At 37.9% G+C, this 21,888-nt stretch overlaps 1 protein-coding gene and 1 long non-coding RNA gene across 7 annotated transcripts in view; one reads left to right on the top strand and one right to left on the bottom strand.

Annotated features, from left to right (window-relative positions):
* The window catches only part of LOC122570634, a 175,058-nt gene that overhangs the window by 54,313 nt on the left and 98,857 nt on the right, over positions 1-21,888 (bottom strand). The gene's annotated exons all lie outside the window — the stretch shown is intronic.
* The window catches only part of LOC122570624 (receptor-type tyrosine-protein phosphatase kappa), a 118,864-nt gene that overhangs the window by 92,790 nt on the left and 4,186 nt on the right, over positions 1-21,888 (top strand). For all 6 annotated transcript variants that reach the window (XM_043733183.1, XM_043733180.1, XM_043733181.1 and 3 more), the window contains 5 exons: positions 7,179-7,303; positions 10,359-10,446; positions 14,058-14,134; positions 15,265-15,399; positions 17,502-17,642. In XM_043733183.1, coding sequence (XP_043589118.1) covers positions 7,179-7,303; positions 10,359-10,446; positions 14,058-14,134; positions 15,265-15,399; positions 17,502-17,642 — 566 coding nt within the window. The remainder of the gene's footprint in view (positions 1-7,178; positions 7,304-10,358; positions 10,447-14,057; positions 14,135-15,264; positions 15,400-17,501; positions 17,643-21,888) is intronic.

The raw sequence follows: 21,888 nt of genomic DNA, 5'->3' as shown, positions 1-21,888 counted from the left end.
GTAAAAGAAAGAGACTTTCCGGACAACCTAATACTTACGAATGGAGGTGTACGTTGTGCTTGTAATAAATTGTGAACAAACATATTACTCACCCTAACACCGCTAACAATTCGAAAAGTTTCTACACTAAAATCCAATGGTACGTGGATTTTATATTTTCAACTTTCACGATGTACGTACGTTAGATGATACGCACAGCTGTGTGGTCCTTTGGGTTTCGATCGTGCTTTTTAACATTTTTAAGTAATTCTTTTATTCTTCCCATACTTTTGTTTAAATTTTCCTTTGCTTAAAAAAAATTACAGCAACACGTAGCAATAAAAACTGTTGGATGATATTCCGTAAACTTGGAAGAGCATCGAACAACTTTTGGAGATTTTTTAGAAACCTAAAAAATCGCACGAGCTTAAACGACCCAACATACAGACGACGTCAGGAAAAATAAGTTTGCAGACAGAGGGTTAACGACAGGTTGCCCTTTGTTCCAACGTTTTGTGATTAATTCGAGGTAATTTGGGGCTTCTTTGGGGCAATTTGCGGTAACTGAAACAGTTTCAGGCCTGCCCCGAAGAAGGGAACTGCTATATTCACGAAACGTCGGAACAAAGCGCAACGTGCTATTAAAATCACGATCGTATTTCGAAGAACTGCAAACCTGCGAATATATGAAACTTTTGCTAGTTATCGAAACGAAGCGAACGAGTGAAAAAGTCCAGACAACATAGTTTTCTTTCTTCCTTTCTTTCTCTTTTTTCTTTCTCTCTCTCTCTCTCTCTCTTTCGATTCTTTACTTGGCAAACTTCCCGATAGTGATAATGGATGGCCTGTGTCGGACACGACATTCAATTCCTCCATTGTAATTACGTTTGCGGGAACTAACCGCGAGTTTTCACGACGTAGAAAGGCAGTCCTAATTTCGCTTGGATTTGCTGATTTCGAAAGCTTTTCATAAACGAGTTTGATGATTGTTTAATGGAAGTTGGCGAAACTTTTGGATGTTTGGATGGTAATGCTGTTACTAGTTTTGCACTAGTTTTGGACAAGTATCTGATACTCTTGAAGGACGAGTCAGTTAATTGCGTCCACGTGGACACCAAGAGGAACGAACTTTGTGTGTTCTTCGCTTAAATGCGAGAATACTGAATTCTCTGAACTGTTTCAAACTCTCTATTCGCGCTTAATCGTATTTATTCACTATATTTCTATTCAAACATTTTTAAACGATATATTCCGACAATATTTGACACGATTATATCGAAAACGATGTATTATTAACATTGTTTAATCGATTGGATTATTTGATATTCTTTCGTTTGATGATAAGTAAATGTACCCAAGGTGTTTCTGTTATCGTTTTGCTTTCCTTTTTCTTTTCTTTTTTTGTAAATAGCAAGCATACGGGTAAACTGGAAGAGGAAAAAGTTTTGACACGCTCTTGAGCGAACCGACCTCGCCAACCATAATCTGAAAACAAAGAAACACGAAAGTAGAAAATTCAAATTGACATAGACCAAACGAACCAAAAGCACAACCGACGATTTCCATTCATTCCGCTTCAAACGAACGATCACGAACACCGAGCAATGAGTCCGTTCGTTTTAACGAGCGTCTCAAAGAAGCAACGCGGCCAACGGAAAATGGCTGATTATCGAGGCAGCTAGAGAATCGAGAAAGGCAAAAGGCAATTAGGTAACATCGTCGTGAGAGAAACGCAACGAAGAAGAAAAAGTAATTCGCCGTTGCCGATGGTATCGTTAAACTCCTTCGCTTCTCGCCATTCATCGACTCTTTTTTTTCATCTCGAGAGAACTACGTTGTTGTTGTTGTTGTTATTGTTGAAGACGCGTTTCTCAGTACAAAGCGTATCGGAGAAACGAATGAAATTTATTATCGACAAGAAGCAGGCTATCCTCTCGATTTGCAATTACAATTGCAGTACGTCCAAACACTCGTTCACTTACAAACAGTTTATTCAATTCCACTCACGACACTGACAGTTTCACCGGGACGTCAACGTATCGTTCCACGAAACGCGTCCAGAGGGACGGGCCGCGCTTTAAACGGGTTGGAAATTCGAGAGCGAAACGACCGCTCAGGGTTTGGTATTATTTCGGTAGCACCTGTGAATGACACGGTACAAAGAGCAAACGTTCGCGAGCCAGGTCATTTAACCCGCCTCTTCGAAACACCGTGGTGACTTTCAAGCGGCGGTAACCCCTCCAAACCACCCTCGAATCGTATACCTTGACACGTGCTTGATTCAACTTTGACGCGTTAGACATTTGTCGATAGGAGGATACCGAATGCTACGTGGTCGAATTATTGCAATATTACTTGGCAAAAAATTTAAAACATTGCAATTTCTAATTCTATTCATTTACCATATTCACGTGCTTGATTGATCCAACTTTGACACGTTAGACATTTGTCAAATGCTACGTGGTCGAATTATTGCAATATTACTTGGCAAAAAATTTAAAACATTGCAATTTCTAATTTTATTCATTTACCATATTCACGTGCTTGATCCAACTTTGACACGTTAAACATTTGTCGAATGCTACGTGGTCGAATTATTGCAATATTACTTGGCAAAAAATTTGAAGCATTGCAATTTCTAATTTTATTCATTTACCATATTCACGTGCTTGATCCAACTTTGACACGTTAGACATTTGTCGAATGCTACGTGGTCGAATTATTCCAATATTATTTGGCAAAAAGTTTTAAAAATTGCAATTTCTAATTTTATTCATTTACCATATTCACGTGCTTGATTGATCCAACTTTGACACGTTAGACATTTGTCGAATGCTACGTGGTCGAATTATTACAATATTATTTGGCAAAAAGTTTTAAAAATTGCAATTTCTAATTTTATTCATTTACCATATTCACGTGCTTGATCCAACTTTGACACGTTAAACATTTGTCGATAGGAGGGTACCGAATGCTACGTGGTCGAATTATTGCAATATTACTTGGAAAAAAATTTAAAACATTGCAATTTCTAATTTTATTCATTTACCATATTCATGTGCTTGATCCAACTTTGACGCGTTAGACATTTGTCGAATGCTACGTGGTCGAATTATTCCAATATTATTTGGCAAAAAGTTTTAAAAATTGTAATTTCTAATTTTATTCATTTACCATATTCGTAATCATATTCATTGTAATCCTAATTTCGAGGAGAATTTCAAAATTGTTTGTAAAATTTCTCAATATTATTGTTCGATCAGAAAGTCTTCAAACTGAAATCCCCGAAACAAACACCGTGATTTTATTTCCCTCTCAAAGCTTACGATGTGAGCTTACCGTTGGAAGACGTATTTCCTGTACGGTTTGTCGCATAGCAATTTTCTAACCGCAAGAACCGATGTACGGTACTTCGTTCTAGAGGCGAGCAACAAAACGTCGAATGATTTGTGCGAATAATTGGACGCACAGCGATCCCGCGTATCGATCGTTACGACGATAGATAAAAATGTGAACTGGCGACTGTTTGTCGAGGCAAATTCGTCGACGTTTTACGGCTTCGAATGGGACGTTCCGCGGTATAAACGAGCGGTCGTCAACGGACACGGGTGTCGAGTAAATTCGAAAGTTGAGGGAATTAGTAGTGCGACGATAGAAGAAGCCTGGCTCGATTAAATTGTTCCTTTAAATCAGACTGTGTATCGCACGTTAGCCTCAGGATGGTAAATTTCCAAAATTTATGTTTATCAACGAAGCGATTTGAGACCCGTTTTGCTTCTCGTCTTCAAAATTGTTAGCTGATTGAAACAAGACTGAGACGTATGAAGCGAATCGACAGGTTTCAGACGAGTAATTTTAACCTCGATCTTTAAATGGAAGGTTTGAAAAAACCTCGAAAAAGCCTCGTGAATGTGAACTTGGTTTACATAATCTTCTACGCATTACACGTACCATCGTTCGTCCATTTCCTTCATCCTTGCACACCTAACTCTATTTCTAATGTTTATTTCTCACTCTAACGAAAATACTTATTTCCCGTTCCATGTTATTCGTTCTATTATTATCCTGTTCACTCTATTTACTCTCTACTTTATTGCACCTACATTTCTCGTCTCCCGTGCTCATCTTTCTTTTCTTGCGCTCACAATGCTCCTCAACCAATCTGCACCACTCGTACAACCACTCTTCCATCTCGTACAACTTTTCCCACGCATAAATTTACTTTTTCCTTGTCTGCACAGTCCTTTAGTAATTGTAAGTGTTTCATCGTTCTCGTATTCCTTTCGGATATCCTGAACAATCTGTTGCCCCCCCTCCTCCAATATTTATTCCCTTCTTTCGTATTTCTGTACTTTGTTCTGGTCGTAAAGCTCCGCTTTCTCTGTGTACCATTCTCCTTTAAAATAGAGCGGGATGTCCACATCATATAAATGTTTGTACATCCTGTTGTACCTAGAATATCTTATTTTGTATCGTCACTGTCTTTCGTTTTAAGTATCTCGTACAAGTATTATTGCCACGTTAATTGTTTCATATTGTTGTTATTTGTTCGTAATATTATGTTATAATATATTATAATATGTTTTATTGTTTTATAGCGATGTAATTTTACTCGAGATGGAGTCCGGAAAGTAAAGACTCGGGACGTTTCTTGACTTGCACTTGCGGTACAATCACGAGAAGCGAATGTAACGTGACTTTAATGACGTGGTTAGGATCTGCCGTAAGAAACGAAAATTGACGAACGAATTTAAAGAGAAATCTTCGTTAAAAAATCGCAATCTATTTATACTTCTTTCTCTATATAATTTTCGACTAGCAATGACGACTAAAGAATCAAAATGTTCTACAAAATACCCTGAACAAGTCGATTATTTCCTAACAAAACACGCGCACGCCCGTCGTTTCCTTTTTTCTTTAGATCTCAAAAAGATGCCAGTGAAAAATCCGAATTTTGGACACCAAAGCCAAAGTGTATCGAAATCGCTTTTTAACAAAAATAATATTTCATTTCTTTAACGTCCCCGATGGTAAAAATTTGCTCGTTTCGACTCGTTTTCGCAATTTTCATGCGCACTGTAAAATTCGAAAAGCGTGTCCTAATACACCCATAGCTTTGGGGTTCAGCATCAGAACTTGTTGAAGTGGTCACCACTTCTAAGAAAACTCTACATCTGGCCTTTTTAGTTTTCTCAAGCACTGAAGCCATCGATAGCGTACAGACAAAAGACTGGGACGAAGACAGACCATAAACAGTCGACAGGCGACGTCGGCTTCAGGATTTTTCAGTTATAGGGTAACACTGCTAGCGTGCGGATCTTGGACCAGCTCAAATTATTATTTCATACTTCCACTTGTGTATTTAAAATATATTTTTCTACCTTGCGATTTATCCACGCGTCAAATAATCTTAACAGAACTAACGTCGCAATTAATGTCATAAAATTCTTGCAAACTTTTTCCCACCTTGTAAATTATCTGGAAAAAAGAACTCTTGCCACACGCAGCCCTATCGTTTGTTTCATTCGCCCGTCGTCCGATCTAATATTCCATTTGCAAAACCGCGCGCGGTCTTAACTGCTGCGGTGAAAACCTTGAGCAAGAAACCGTACTACCTCCATTAACGCAACAACTTCCACGCCGCAGGGTCTTCTTTTTATTTTTAACGCCGAACGAGATAATTAGTCGTTCTATTTGTACGAGGAAGCGTCTCGTATAACTGGACTAAAACCCTGATTGCTTTTTTATTCCCGGCTCTCGACGATGGTGGGAGGTTGCTCGGGGACAATAGGGGTTGAGATGAAGCAACGAGGAACGAGGCTGTGTCATCGTGGCTTTCTTGCGGCCATTGAACGCTGATAAAGGCTAATGAGACTGCTGTACTTTGTCCCGTGTCACGGCTGTTAAAGTTTGTAACTATTGTTATGTAATTAGGGGAACAAAGGCTCCCTGTTCGACGATTCGATGGAATTTCAACGGTCAACCGTACGGAGGTACGGTTCTCCGACGATGAAACCAGCTGTGGTTATTTTACGCTGCCGAAAATAACACGAGACACAGGTTTGATGGTAATTTGGCCATTTTATGGCACTTACCATCGTAATCTGCTCTTTGTATCCTATCGATGAGATTTCATGGGAAAATATGCTGTTTGTATTTTATTTACTTCGGTATGTACACGTTTGTTTGTCCAGGCAACTCGTGGATGTAAAATTTAATAAACGATAATTGCGTATATAAATAAACGAAACGTGGATTTCTCGAGAACTCGGGGGCATAAAATTTGTCGTTCTATTAAATTTTGTTGAGATTGGTTGTGAAACCGGTTCAAAAATCCACGATGTTTGCCGTTGTTCCAGTTTCGACTAGTTATGTATTGGAACGTGACAACGTTCCAGGAAGCTCGTGAGATTTTCTACTCCGCGGGGGATGTTTATGCGCAGAGGCACGGGACAAAGCGACCCAGTTTCGAAACAGTCTTTTAGCGCAATCGGGCAGAGCGTCCAAACCGATGATCTCTTGGGATAAAAACGACTTAAAACTAGGTGGCATTCTATTTGGTAGCTAAGTTACTCGGCTCCACGGTCACATAAAACTTCTTGTTTACTCAGGGAAACAAAGGATTGTACTTTGAACGGTTACAAGCTGAATTACGACATTGTTTTTTTATAACTATCGTTGCAAGTGAATCCAGTGATTGAGAATTTAAGATTATTAAGAAATGGGGGACAGCGTCGCAACCTCGTCACCTCTGATCTGTGTGTCTAACGTCGTACGCATTTGAGTTATCGTATCGTATCGTATCGTATACGTATCGTATTTTTCGTGGAAAATTCTATGAAGTACCGATAGAAGTACTTTTTCATAGTTTGCTCGCGTCAAAGTATTTTTCTTGAACATTAGAAAAGTACGTTTTGATCGAAAACGATACAAGGTTAATATCGACTTAATAGCAGCGTGTATCAAGGAAAATCAATAAAAAGTTATCATCAGGCGGCGTAAGCTTCGAACGAATTTCCTATTTACCTTTAGCGATTCTTAAAAATACACGGTCGCTAATAGACGCATTCGGTTTATTTATTTAAATCCGTTTCGTTATAGAAAATTGCAGCGTTGAGGAATTTCTCAAGCATAAACTGTCGACTCGCGGTAGCAGAACGAACGTCCACGACATTAATCCTCTTCTTTTTTGTTGGCAGCCACGGAGGAACTCGGTAGCAGCATGAGCACCACCCTGCCGTCCGCACCGACCGAACTCTCGCAATTCCCCAAGCTTTGCGAGCTACGTCGAAAGTTTCCTGTTCTGTACCGCGTCGAGTTTCAGGTGAGGACAATAAATCCCTTTCCACACCACCTCCATTTCTTCATCCCTCTTTGCCTAGCTGCTTCGATATTTTCCAGCCTCGTATCTCGCTCTCAATAATAACTTCAACGCGCGACGTTGGAATCGTAGTTGTTGCAAATGTATCGTGCGATCGAAACCAGTTTTTTAAGAGGATTTTTCTCCCATTTCTTCTTTTCGTTACGAAAGATTCGAGATACGTAGGCAGATAACCGATAAAGGTTACACGTAATGCGATCTACTAAAGGAAATTCAATCGTCGATAAACCCCGGCTAAACGGAACTATCAACAATTTTTCAACCTGACGCTACGGTCTAAAGCAAGATATTCAAATTGCAAAGTGGACCATACACGAACGTGGAACGCGTTTTCCTGGCCGAAATTATGCAAGGACATCGTTTCCAACGAGGAAACCTATACATGTAGACTATAGACTGTAGACGTTAGAGGGGGTGCAAAGTGCCTTAAGATAGGCAGACAGCCAAGACACAGGCGGCAGACGACATCTAGGAGACAAAGCGGTCTCCGGAGAATAGGTGGTGGAATCGAGTAACTCGGCTCGATATCGGTTTCTCATTAGACTGCCATTTTGGTGCACGAATTCTGGGCCAGACATCCAAGAACAGTGGATGGCTTTTGCCGGTCGACAGGCTGGCGAACAAGATGAATCAGTTCGTGATAGAACACTCCGTGAAACTTTCTTCCACTTGCCAATCACGTACAATTTCGCGTTATCAAATTTTTCTCGTTTATCGTTTCACGTATCGCGACACGTTTTAATCTCCGTGCGTTTCGTTATAATTAAACAGATATTTATTCGTGTAAATTCGTATTTTAACGAGCACAAGAAAAACAGCAGGATCTGGACAGAGATTCGCTCGACCTACCAAGCATTATAACAAACACTGTACTTCAGATATTTCATACAGCTTTCCATATTATACATTTCATGAATTTGTTCATCTCTTCTCGTTCCTCGCTGTATAGTGCAATTTATTGTACCTTCTCCTTTTCTTTTTATTATATACAGTTACTAATAGAAGTTTCGTCGTTGATGCTATACTTAAAGGATAAAGGGCCTGTAAGCCAAAGTTTCTATAATAGGATAGTAAACATCAAAGTACCTTTAGTAGCTTTGTGACCTATGCCGTCTACTAATACAATTTACGATACCATTATATTGGATATAAAGTTGGCGTCCAAAATAGAGTTGCGTTTAATTTGACATTCTGCTTAGCGTCCATACAACGACAGCGAAGAGGAAATCGCGTGACATAATACTGAAAGTTGCTAGGAGATGGTAAAAGAGACGCGTTCCTATTTAAAATTTAAAGTATCGTTACTTGAAAGTAACATTTTTTAAGTGATCTTGATCGATCGTTTTTCTAATAAAAATGGCATATACGTAATAACAGTATACCCCACCGTTTCAATCTTTTATTTTAGCCCGAATTTCTGCCTGGAACAAGAAATTTTACAAATCGAACGATGCTTATCGTCCATCAAATTTCACGATTATCGGATCAATCTTAAGATCTGTTTCTTATTGATGGAACGGACTAGATTAAATTTTGGTCAGCATCAGAGGAACGATATTTCATTGTGTTCGATAGAGTTCCCTTGTCAGACTCGGTTCGTAAGAGAATTATCGAGATGACAGTGTCTAAAAACTCATTTGAAGCTCGCAATCTCCTCGATCATCGACGATTTATGGTCTCGTTTAGATTGTACGATGTGCAACGATACACTAGCGTCGATTGCCTTCCCGCCCGATCGGAACATCGTAATTGGTTCGACGTTTATCAGTGCACTCGCGCTCTTTCACGCTAGTCCATCGAATGCGGTTCGCAAGGTACACAAGTGACTATTTTATCGTCCGCGATGTATAGTTTGAATCGTCGATATCAATTTTTTCCAATTGTCAGCACGACCGATAGCTTCGAAATAGGGACTTTTAATTTTACAACGAAATTAATCTACGTATGTAATTAACAAGGTAAATCAGCTCGCAACTCGATTGATTTTCTTTTACAGTAAAATGAAATATATAAAGTGTACGTTTATCGAACTATTTAATAAACTGTTCATTTGTTCAAGATTATTTTCAAGATTATAAGAATCTTTTAGATTTTTGCTACGAATTATATTATACACTTATTTCTTAGAAATATATCATGTGCTATAGGTTGTCGTTCTGACTCATTTAGAGTTCCCTGATTGTTTTAAATATTTCTCACCGTCAGGGGTATTGCCAGAGATTGGCAGGAATTAAAAACAGTAATTTTTTCACAGACCAAGTGTATAGAAGTTTCTTAAAGTTATTTAAAACTTCCAACATATTACAAATTTCTAATCATCTATCATAAACTATTGCACGAAGTTTTGGTTTTCCATGACTTTTTAATATAAGACGTTCGATTTCTTTATCTTTCGCCTCATAATTCCCGATCACACCAGATTATTCCAAATGCGGAAATGGAGCAAATAACGTTTCGAACAAAGCACACACAATACACACACATCTTATAGAATTCGTAGCGCAAGTAGAAATAACTGGAGATTAACGATCGTATACGCTGTGCAACACACACGTGTACATGCAAATGAAATTTATGAAATTCGGACGCGGCATCACGAGTAATTCCGCTCGGTTCATTAATAATCGAGGAAGTTTAATTTAAACTTTGTATCCACTGCCAGCAGTGTCACTTGCGTGTCATTATCACATTTGTTAGGACGGGCATGTACATTGATGGTTCCAATTCATATATTTTCCGAATAGTAGAGCGAACATTGAAAAATTTATGTAATTTCGCTAATTGGCAAATACTCGAACGTTTTACCCCTAACGTTATGAACGTTCTTCGAATTTCCTTTTTTTAAAATCGTCCTATGCAGTGTATTTGAATTACGTTTGAGTCGGATGATACGTTAGAGATTGGTAGTTGCAGTGTTAGAAGAAATTTAACAAAAATTCCTACAAGCTTTGTACAGACTATGAACGATGTTTTAAAAATTTATTTTATCTGTTTATAGACGGCAACGAAGGTGGAGACGCATTCGTGTAGACATGCCACGAAACCAGCCAACAAGGAAAAGAACCAGAACCAAAGGTGTATTCCTTGTAAGTAACGATCATTCAACGTAGCTATTATTACTCGATATAATAAACTGTTTTTAAAATCAGCTACTAAAATATTCAGGAACAGCACCCTGACACTATAAACAAACGTACGATCTTTCATGATTTTTTCCTGGCAAATAACCAATATTGCAATAATTATAATAAACGATAGGCTGCTAAAATATTCAGGTACAGCTCCCCTCACATTATAAACAAATATACAATTTTTCATGATCTTTTCTGATAAACAAGCAACGAACCTGCACGATCTTCTAGAAAATTTGCTACCGAAATGAAGGAATAATTTTCTATAACGGTGCTGCGAGTTTCTAGTTCGAGAATATCGAATGAGGAATACGAAACTAACGAAATTTACTTCTATATCTAGATAACTTAATATTTCGCTCATTTCTGTACACACAGCTTGAGACACAATTCGCTGTTTGAAAGGTGATTCAGTGCGTACTTCGCTATTTCATTAGAAAATTAATTAATTTCTAAGTTCTTAGATTACCGTTGCAAAGGCAATTTTATGGCAAATTTACTATTTCACAAATAACGTAATTCAGTTACACGATCAAGTTATATAATTTTCTATACGTACGAAAGGTAATTTAACGTTAAATTCACTTGTACACCGATATCTTACTATCAGATTCATTTCTCTACAATAATTCAAACGGCAGTTCTTCGCGATAACTAATTATTCATCCTAAACGCTGAATTCAAAACCCCAAAGGAACCTCTACGTACTCCATCTGCGTACCGTGCACAATTCTTACTTTAATTAGTGTTTAATTTAATTCCGAACAGTTCTCGACACTTAACCCAAAATTTACGTAAAATAGCCAACGTTTAATACCGACGCAAACAACGTCGATTTTTTGCCGCACGAGAGGATACTTCGTCTTCGGATACTCGAGGATAATTGTTCACCGTTTCTCACCCCGCCGCACTTTCATCCTACGAAGCTTTTGATTTCGCCGTCCTCCGTGTACAACACACGAACGTGGTATAATAGTAGGTTTAATTATTCGCCAGCAGGAAAAATTCTAGTCACGGCGGGTCCAATTAGGAAACGCGGTTATATTCGCGCCTCTCGTGCGCGTGCTTCGGAACAAGAACAGCGAGATGAAAGTTGCGAGAGCGACGAGGAAATTTTAGGGGGCGAACTGGGCGTTTCGCGTACGCGCTGTCCTATGATACAGGGTGTCTGTTTCAACCCTTTAATATGTTGGATACAACTGCTACTCGTTGACTGGTCGCTGATGACCGTATTACTGAATATTTTAATGTAATTAATTAACAAAATAATGGGAAAAAATAGTAAATGGGACTGGGGAAGGACTAATGGACCTGAGAGCGATAATAGAGAAAAGAAGGGTAAAGGCAATACAAGAAGGGGTGGAAGGACAGGAAGGTAGCACAGCAAGGAGGCAAAAAGGCCAAAGTGGCAATAGTGTGTAGGCTTAAGTTGCAATAAATCGTAGGCATAAGTGGAAATGGATCATAAGCATTAGTGTTAGATTAGAGATAAGAATGCGATTAGTGCAATGAAGAGCTGTAAAGAAAGCTGAAAGTTCGTCCAAAGCCGAGAGGCACGGACTAAATAAAATAATAATAAATAATAATTAACAAAATAATGTTAATAGATAGAAGATGTTGGCATTTATTTAGAATAGGGTACGTTTCTACGTTACGATCTGCGTAATTCTTTTCCTAGACAGTGGCTGGAAAAAATATTCACACATATCCTTATTTTTCGTAACTAATATCATTTTAATTTTAATTCTAATTGTTATTTTCCTTACTAATATCGTATTTTTGTATTTCGTAATGGTACGAAGGTACCATTTTTTAGAGGTAAAGGAGCAGTAGATATACAATTAATATGTTTGGATCTCATCAAGTAGCAATGTAAATATTAGAATAAATAGGATGGTGTACAAATACCTTCTCTGTAGTCAGTGTATATATTTTTCTTACGTACGTGAGTTTTAATTTTCAAGATATACAGCGCAATTTCCATATTATATGTAGCATCGTCTATGGAATATACTGTTATTATATCCTGATGTTTGTGATTTATTTAGAATGAATTGATTGTACAAATATAGACAGAAAAACGATGGTAGTTTAACACGAACTAATCGCAATGACACGCTACAATTTAGTGGTTCACTCGCAACTCTCGCTACAACTCATTCAACGTTCTCTCTTGACAATGACTCCCCGATTGGCACCCTTCGACCTCTCAACTAACACTGACTGCTCTCGCATATCTTTCTTCTTTCCGTAGACCCACCACGCACCTGTTCCACGACCGCTCGTGGCCTTGGCCACGTAGGCCCTTTTTACAAAACTATACGATTGAAAAACGCCTCGGCTCTCGCGACATTGTATGTGGTTCACCCGCTAACTCCTAGGCCTTTTGTCCGCGATACTACGTCATATTCAAGCTATACATTTTTGAAGGATATTTTTTTTTTATTTGGTAGTTTATTTACAATCAATTCTCATTGAGAATTTTAAGTAACTTCTTCTGGCGTGGCACTGTAACTTGGATTATAAAAGTTTATAGTATGTTCGATTCTGGTTGAATCTAATGCTTCAATCCAATTATTTTTAGTATTTTCTTTTTAGTCTGCGGATCTGATCCGTCGTGTCAAGTAGTTGGCTAACTAATGGGTTATGGTGGTTGTTAACTCTTACATTATATCCGTTTCCGAACTTGTATCTTGGGTATCTTGAGGTCGCGATGGATTGTTTCCTTGGTAACATACCAAGGTGCATCTATCAAGGATCTTAGAGTTTTCGATTGGAATCTTTGGAGAATTTCTACGTTGGAATTACTCGCTGTTCCCCATAGTTGGATCGCATAGGTCCAAGCATTATTTTCCTCTGCGCGCTTAAGTTGGAACGTCTGCCAATGAGCCAGTCGAATTTTTTAAATTTTGATTTAAGTCGCTTCGATTTGTCTTTGATGTGTTGTTTCCATGTCAATCTCCTGTCCAGAGTTATGCCCAGATATCTGACTGAATCCCTGTTAGGATTTTTAGGATTTAAATTAAATCGTTTCAGATTGCTTTACCTATAATATTTACCAAATTATGCAACGAGTATCTTTGTTTCATTGTTTTATATCGTTTTACCTGCTACATATTAGAACGAGTGCCGTAAATTTTCAATAAATGCATAAAAATGTACATTCCACTAAAGAGATATTCGAGCAAATCCAGCTGAAACAGACGCCTTGTATACACGTACGCAAGAGATGGACTAACATTTCCTGCGAATTGTTATGGTTTCTCGTTTTCCTGGGTGAAAACGTTCGCTCGAAAAGTAATTTGACCAACTTTTTCGGGAATCTGTTGCATCAACCGAAAACCGACTGGCTTCCGTTTCATCTGTTGTTTAAACAAAACGGTTTTGTTACCTCATCCTTTTTCAAGTTTTTTCTTCTTGCTTGATTACTAGAGAGAATTTGTACATTGTGAATTTGAGGTTTGAACGAACAGAAGCTATTTTCCTTTATTCAGAAAAGTTTTGTTACACGCTTTACGTATCTCTATAACGTTGTTAACGTTCGTTAATTGGCTTTTCGAGCACAGATGACTACAACAGGGTGGTTTTGGATCCTGTGGAAGGCGAGCCTGACTCCGATTACATCAATGCCTCTTACGTGGATGTAAGTAGAATATTACTGTTACTGGTAGACTTTATTATCCTGGTTTCAAATACTTTCCAAAAAGATAAAGGTCCAACAAATATTCTTATCTTTAAACTAGATTCTAGTTAAATTTTCGCCTAACTAAACTGAAACTTTAATTAAAGTTACAGAAAATTGTATAAAAATACCATCACTGATAATCGCGAGATAACACTGAGATGATATTGCAATTTATTATAGTCTTTCATTTCATCTGGAAGTTAGAGATTAAACCTTCCTTTAAACCTTCATTATTTGATCCTCAATTTTCATCTTAATTTGTTTCTGATTGTTGTTGATAAATAGTTAAATTTACAAATTTTTTATTAGAAGGAATATTCCTGTACGTTTTGAAATAACAAAAGGATATATAAATTATTATATATAGCGGCATGATACAAATTAACGATACTATATCTGTTCCAATTTAGATTATTGTAATATAGTGTAGCATAGTAGGATTAAGAAGTCGTAATGAATTGGCCATCGTTCAAGGAGATGATGCGTCACTTTTTAAACCTATCGAAGGACGAGAAAATGATCGTTTTTAACGTTCTCGCGTCCTGACTCGCAATATCAAAGATCAAGATCAAGGTTGTTCGTGTTCCTTAGCTTCCAAGCACGAAATCATCTAATTTGAATAATCCATGATCGCAATTCCCGAAATAGATTAGCTGCTTGGAAACGATTGCATCGTGACGTTTCTGCGACAGAAACGTTTTCTTAAAATAGTTTGTGTTAATTACGATAATACTTACGCTTTTCTTATCAGCCACAGTTTACCTGATTGCCAGATGGAATACCTGGCAATAAAAGTAATCAAACGTCGGGATAAATCTTTCTTTCTTTTTCCAATCATATTTTCCTACCCCTTTTCAGCGTAGAATTTCCCTTTTTATATACAAAATTGCTAATTTTCTTTCATTTCTTTTAATTTCCTTTAACGTAAAAAACTACGATCCAACAAACGTACAGTGATCGAACAGAATTTTATTTCAATGGAATTCAATTAAATTACGAAAATCTTTCTACATTTTATACCAAACAATCTGCTGTTATCCAAATGAAATTCTATTTTTCATCTGTGCGATTAATATTTATGTTTTTAGAGCATATTGAAACCGAACGCTTACATCGTGACACAGGGACCGATGGAGAACAGTGTGACGGAATTCTGGCGGATGGTTTGGCAGGAGAAAGCCTGCTGTATCGTTATGCTAACGAAAACCTTCGATTTCATCAGGGTAAGAATTTTAATTGATCGTCCTGTTATTTAATCGTTGCGGCTAGTTCAAGTTAGAGGGTAGTAATTCGCGTAGATCAACACGACTGGCCGAACGACTGATATCTATTTGGGACATCGTAGCCGTGATAAAGGCGGTAGAAATTGGGAAACGTAAATTGCTCCGCGTAACCGTTTTAACGTTTTCGTTTTATCGGCAAAGCTTTACGTTGTTTTTTTTTTTTTTTTAATCTATTGCTAGATCTCCGTTGTACGTACGATAATTTATCACCAACTAATAATATCAACGAATTAACAGATTATACGAATCGCGTTCGTATATTACGAAACACGCTAACATAATTCCAACGCGTGTATTTCTATTCGAATTTTATTCGAAATACCACGCGGTTTCACGCCGTACGATTCTCGCACAACGTAACAAAATTGCGTGACAACCTTTTCACACACTACGTTCAATAAACGAAGAGATCCGCGTCATCGCGAAACCTGATGTCGAGGCTGGCTTTAGACTCTGACCAGAGTCTAAAGAAGCCGTGCTTTTGCACGTGAAAATCGAGGATGAGCGAAGTAAACGAGTTTGGAAGTTGTTAGCAGCCACTTCGCTTAGCCTCGCCTCTTTGCTTCCATAATGATTATCCAGAGCTTCGAAGAAGCGACGGTTTTCATCGGTTTCGCGAGGGTAGGTTTTTACCTTGACGTACGAAAAATAAGTTTGGCTGAATCATAAAGCTTTTCACGAGTTTACGTGGGTCGATTTATTTTACTTCGATGCATACAGAACGTAGGTTCTGCTTTTTAACGAATTGCCACCTTTTTTTTTTACAATTTAGACGTTAGAATTATAAAATTTAGAATTCTAACGCTAAAAATATTAAACCTTCCTGACGCTATCTTAAGAATTTTCATTAAAAGTTAATTTCTTGCTAAATGTAAATACAATACTCGCGTGTCTTTAATTGTTAAATTAGATTCTCTGAAACAATGCCTGTTTAAATTTTTGTCAAAGGTAATCCTTATCGATCCTTCATTAATTTCACAGGGTAAATGGAAGGCTAAATTTGGGGGGTAAATAATTATAACGTAAGTTTTTTCCATTCGTTGGTGCATCACTTTGATTCGAATTGGCTGTTTCTTGCGTTAAATTGTCGTTACGAGTCGAGAGTTACGTTACACGTAATTTCCAACAAAGATATTTATTTAAAGGAGGGATGTAATTTACGACGTACTATTGAAGCAAAATAATCAGTCTATAAAATAGATCTGTGTAAACTGAACAAGAATTGATGACTCACTGTAGAAGATGTACAGCAGTGCGGAAATTTCGACTTTGTGGAAATTTATCGCCTCCCCTTCCCCCCGCTTTTTTCAATGCACGTGCACACAAGTTATTTCTTTCTCATACATCTTTTCATACGACATTAAGCGTTGATACGAAATAATCCGTACAAAGTACTTGAATATTTTCTTATTTAAATTTCTTGCCTTCTGCAACTTGCATTTCTCCGATTATTTATTAAATTTTCTACGAAATATCCAAATATTTTCTTTTCGATCGATATATTTAAATTCTTCGTTTGTACGAATTGCTATGTCACCAAATGTTAATTAGTTCTCGTGTTACGTGTTTAAATATTTTCTTTTCGGACTACACGCCATATAATCTTATTTTATTTTTACCAACTCTTCTTATTCTCGTGAGTTTCTACCTTTCTTACTTAATGTTAACTGATTTCTCTTTTATCAAACATCCACAAACAACTTTTCATTCTCCAGTGACATTCGATTTAAACCTTCAACTCTCGCCAATTTCTATTTTTCCACTGGAGAAATAAATTTCCTATTAAATATTTAAATATTTCCGTTTTCAGGTCGTACTCGAGGCAAACTCAGTTTCACGAATCTCCGTCATCTTTCCGTATACCCAATACAAATCTTGCCTCTCGCGATCTTCAAATATACTGCACCTCGTCCTCGCAAATTCTCAAACATTCGCCCCAGATGACACACGTACATTTTATCATGTACATGTCCTACATGTACGAGGTATTTTCCGCTGAAACTACGTCGAATGATAACGAACATGGTACGAATCGATTTCAGGTGATGTGCGTCCAGTATTGGCCAGCGAGCAAAGACAAGGACGAAGAATATGGCGGTATCGGCGTTTCCGTGCTGAAGGAGGAAGAGCTGGCCAATTTTCACATACGGACGATAAGACTTTACAAGAAGAATAACAATGACGTGAGTGTTCTTCTCCTTACACAGGGTGAGCTATAAATCGTGTTACAAATAGAGCGACGAAAATTGTATGGCTAAAAATAACGCGAAAATCAAGAATAACAAAGTTACGTGGGAAGATTCGTTTTTAAGAGAAATGTACTTGTCTGACATGTTTGTAGTGTCAAAATATGGTCTAGAGCAAGGACAAGAAAGGATGGTTTATTTGAAGTTAAGTTTAGTTTTATCCGTACGAGCAATACCCGAAACAAAAACTCACTACAATGTCTTCGTACGTCTTACCCTAACACTGGGCTTTCAACTTCTCCTCGCGTCTCCTCAGGTCAAAAATTGCTGACCCTCAACCCTCGCATCCTTCTCCCACTCCTTTACTCATTTAGCTTTGGCGTCACCAGCACATACGCTCTTACTTACACTCTCTCTCTCTCTCTCTCTTTCTCTCTTCCTCAGCACTCTTACGCTTCTTAGTTTATACCTTAAACCTACAACTTATACTATCCCGAGAAACTCGAACTTAAATATACAACAGACCAAGCATATTATACCCTCCTTTTCCGATACTACACGTTGTATTATAGGTAGACCATGAACGTTTATATAGTTTTACGCTTTTGCGAATATAATCGAGCAGGCTTCGCCTACTAAACATTACAATAAGTTAGATAGTATATTTGTATATTTTTACATTACTATTATTTTGAAACGCATTTTTCCGAGACACGAAATTTTACTATTCTTAATTCCTGTCTTATTTTAACGCATAGAATTTCTTTCTCGATTCATTTGCATCGCGATTTATGGCCCATGCTGTATACATTCTTTTCAAAGATTTATCGCTAGATACGTAAATCTTTATTTGTGTAGCCTTTGGCTTACAATAGAGTTTCTCCGATTTATCTCCGAAACCGTTTGATCTTCGACCTTTGACCTTCCTTTTTCCTTATCTCTATCATCCACCTTTTAGAATGTCCCTGATTTTCTCTCCTATCTGAAACGCGCTGTCTCATCTGCCCTCTCACCCAACGTTTCTTTGCCGCATCCTTTCAGCATGTATCTCCACGTTTCCTTTTTCCATCTACATATCCCGCGTTTCTCGGATCTACACGCTGCTCGTGAAACATCGGCGCGAAGAACTTGATGTATTTTATACGTGAGTTTAATATTTGCAGCTTCTCAGTCGTAAATTGAACATGTTTTGCGAATTTAAGTGGTAGACCGCGTTGAACGGTAAGGAATGTTTTCCGCTTCCTTTTCTAAATAGCGCTTCAAAACTTTTCCCTTTTTTTATTTAGATTCGCGATAAATTATGAATTACTATTTCCTTAATCGTGTTACTCTGCTCGGCTCTATATGAACGAAAATAAAAATTATGCATCGATAGATACTATTAATCCTTAGAGTGCTGAATACTCGGAGCCTGTGCCATCCGTACGGACGGCACGCTGCCAGCGCTGACGATCGCTGTGGACTGAATACTTTTTCGCTAGACTGAACTCTGTCGATTGACTATTCAAAGCGCAAATCGTAATAAGTTATAGTAATTCTTTTGCACGAGATTAAATGATTCAAGAGCGTTATTTTTTAGTATTAATTATTTATTATAAACATTGAAATTTACAATAAACTAGAATTTGGGTAGTAAACTAGAAAACAATAAACTAGAAAACTAAATTTAGTGAATATAACGCAAGTTAATAATTCAGTTGTGCGTGAAAAATTTCAAAACAATCATCGATACGTAATCCGACATCGCATTTTCCGTCGTTCCTTCTCTCATTTTTCACACAAACAACACATTTTCTTCTTGATAATTGTGTTGTGCCGGCACGATTATTCTACCAAATGTCCAAATTGGACAAATTGTGGATGCAAAGTATTAAATAAAAAAAAAAGAAAGAAAAGACAGTTTCTTCGAACGCGGCATTAACATTGAAATGCATTTATATTTATCTCACACAAACGTAATAATATTACTTGTGCGTAGGTGGTCGGAAAAATTGACAAACGCATACATGCGTCCTTAGTCCACAGCGATGGCTTTCGCCAGACGCACATATGCGTCCTTAGTCCACACCGATGACTTTCGCCAGACGCATATATGCGTCCATAGCACTCTAAGGGTTAAAATAAAATTGATCAAACAGGTAAACCAAAGTATAGCGTATAGAGAGAGTAACCGTGAGACTTAGCGAAATAAACAACGTGCATAAACGTCTTGGGAGTGAATTTTCCTTCGAGAATCCTGCCACCCGATTCTACGTGTTCGCATTTTTAATACGCTTCTCTATTCACTTTTGAGAAAATCTGAATATTTTTCTGAGGATTGTCCCATAGTAATTCGAATCTCTGATATCTCGTATCTTCGCATTCCTTCTCGATAAATTCTTAACCCTTCACGATTAATATTCCCAATATTTTCAAACTTTATCCTTTCTATCATTATTACTCGTATTATTTTTATTATTTTACCGTTAATAAACTGCGAATATTTGTACGGTTGTTTATGCAAAAATATATACACGCAATGTGCGAAATATGCAAATCATCGAAAAGAAGGTGCTCGTGATATTTAGAAATCTTCATTCTACGATCGTTTCGCTATTTCTCTGTGAAATTTCTTGCTTAAAAGATATCTCTATCTCGTAAAGATATAAATTTACATAAAGAGCCAGAGCGTAATAATTGATAGATATTATTCTGTAGTTGTTGCTATTCCTTTGTCCTGTCTATCTCATCATCGTTATCGTCCTCTGCCTTAAATTCGCAACTCATCGAAGAAATTCCTCGCCATCGATCGCAAACTCCTCGTCGCATTCTTTTCCCAGTCTTCCCTCGACGAATCACCATAAATTACGTGACACGAATTGCACTCTGTATAATGTAAAAGGAGCGCAGAGTCGAATGATCTCCCAATACGGTAATGAAGTCTCGGCTGGCACAAGATCGTGCAAACTCGGAACTCGTGCCTGTAGCGAGAGCTAGAGTAACACAAGGTTTGGTCTCGGCTAGAGTCTGCGAATTTCGCTGCCGGGTGAGAAAGTTGGTAAAAAGTTAGCGGAATTAACCGCGGAGAAACTGGTAGCCATTTCTGAAAGTGGGTGAATACGGAACGATACTAAGCGAGAAGACTCTCTGGCAACGAGAAGAGAATGATGAATTTACTCAAACGACTGTTACGCGAGGCTTAATTTTATTAACTCGACGGAAATGGGGTGAAAACAAGGAGATCTCTTCAATTTTCACCGACATCTCTCCCCTCTTTTAACTATGACGAGTCGTTTCCTTGTACGATGCTTGCTTTGCATAATTTCTCTGCCGAGCCATTCATCCTGGTCGTTCGAACGTGATGGTTGAAACCACGAACGAACGAATATTTCCATTCTTGTTCGGTTCTATTTCGTTCGGACGTTCTCGATGAAAAGTTTATCGTCGGTTTGGAACGTTTTTTGGATAAAAGTAAACCGTACAGTCGTAGAAAAATATAAACACGAAATCATCGTCGCGTATGGAATCTACCACAGTCGTAGAACAACAAGAGTCACTCTTCGTTCAAACCCTGGGCAATTGATTTTCTATCTAGTTGGAAACGTTTGAAGAAGAAATTTCATAAAGTAATGGTATATTCGATACGACGGAATATAGTGGATCGAAGCGTAGAATTGTTCGCTGATCGAGAAAAGAAGAGCCTCGTTTTGATGCGTTGCTATAGACGTTCGCTATAAATCGCGATAAAAGCAAGGCAATAATCGGTCTCGAGATTTACTGGCGGCGGAAAATTTAATACGCCGCCGCTCCGTTGCAATCTCATTCCGTGAATAGCAAAGGGTACATAATGCTCGACAAGCAAGGAACATCCTAAACGGGACAAGATTGTCGTCGAGTAGCATTGTTGCGTCATTGTGCGTGATAATTCCTCAGGGAGCATAATTCAGCACTCGGTTGCTGCGTCGTGTGAATGCGCTACAGGAACTCAGCAGTTTAGCTTGGTTTCGTGAACTTTGTGTTCTGCAGTATGAAACGCGCTATAGTTGATATAATAGCGAATCTTCGTGAAGAGAGAGAGAGAGGGGGAGAGAGAGAGAGAGGGAGAGAGAGAATATTGGATAATGGACGATGCAGAGGTGACAAAGTTAAGATAGAACTAATTTTTACAGAGTGGCTCAAAGTAAAAAGTAGAACGATTATAAAACATTTGATGTATTTTGAAGATCAGTAACGAACTTAGGGCATTAGCTATGAAATAGTGAAA

Source organism: Bombus pyrosoma, linkage group LG9 (genome assembly GCF_014825855.1).
Source record: "Bombus pyrosoma isolate SC7728 linkage group LG9, ASM1482585v1, whole genome shotgun sequence".
NCBI lineage: Eukaryota > Metazoa > Arthropoda > Insecta > Hymenoptera > Apidae > Bombus > Bombus pyrosoma.
Note: the sequence above shows the minus strand (reverse complement) of the source record. Positions and strands in the feature narration are given on the sequence as shown.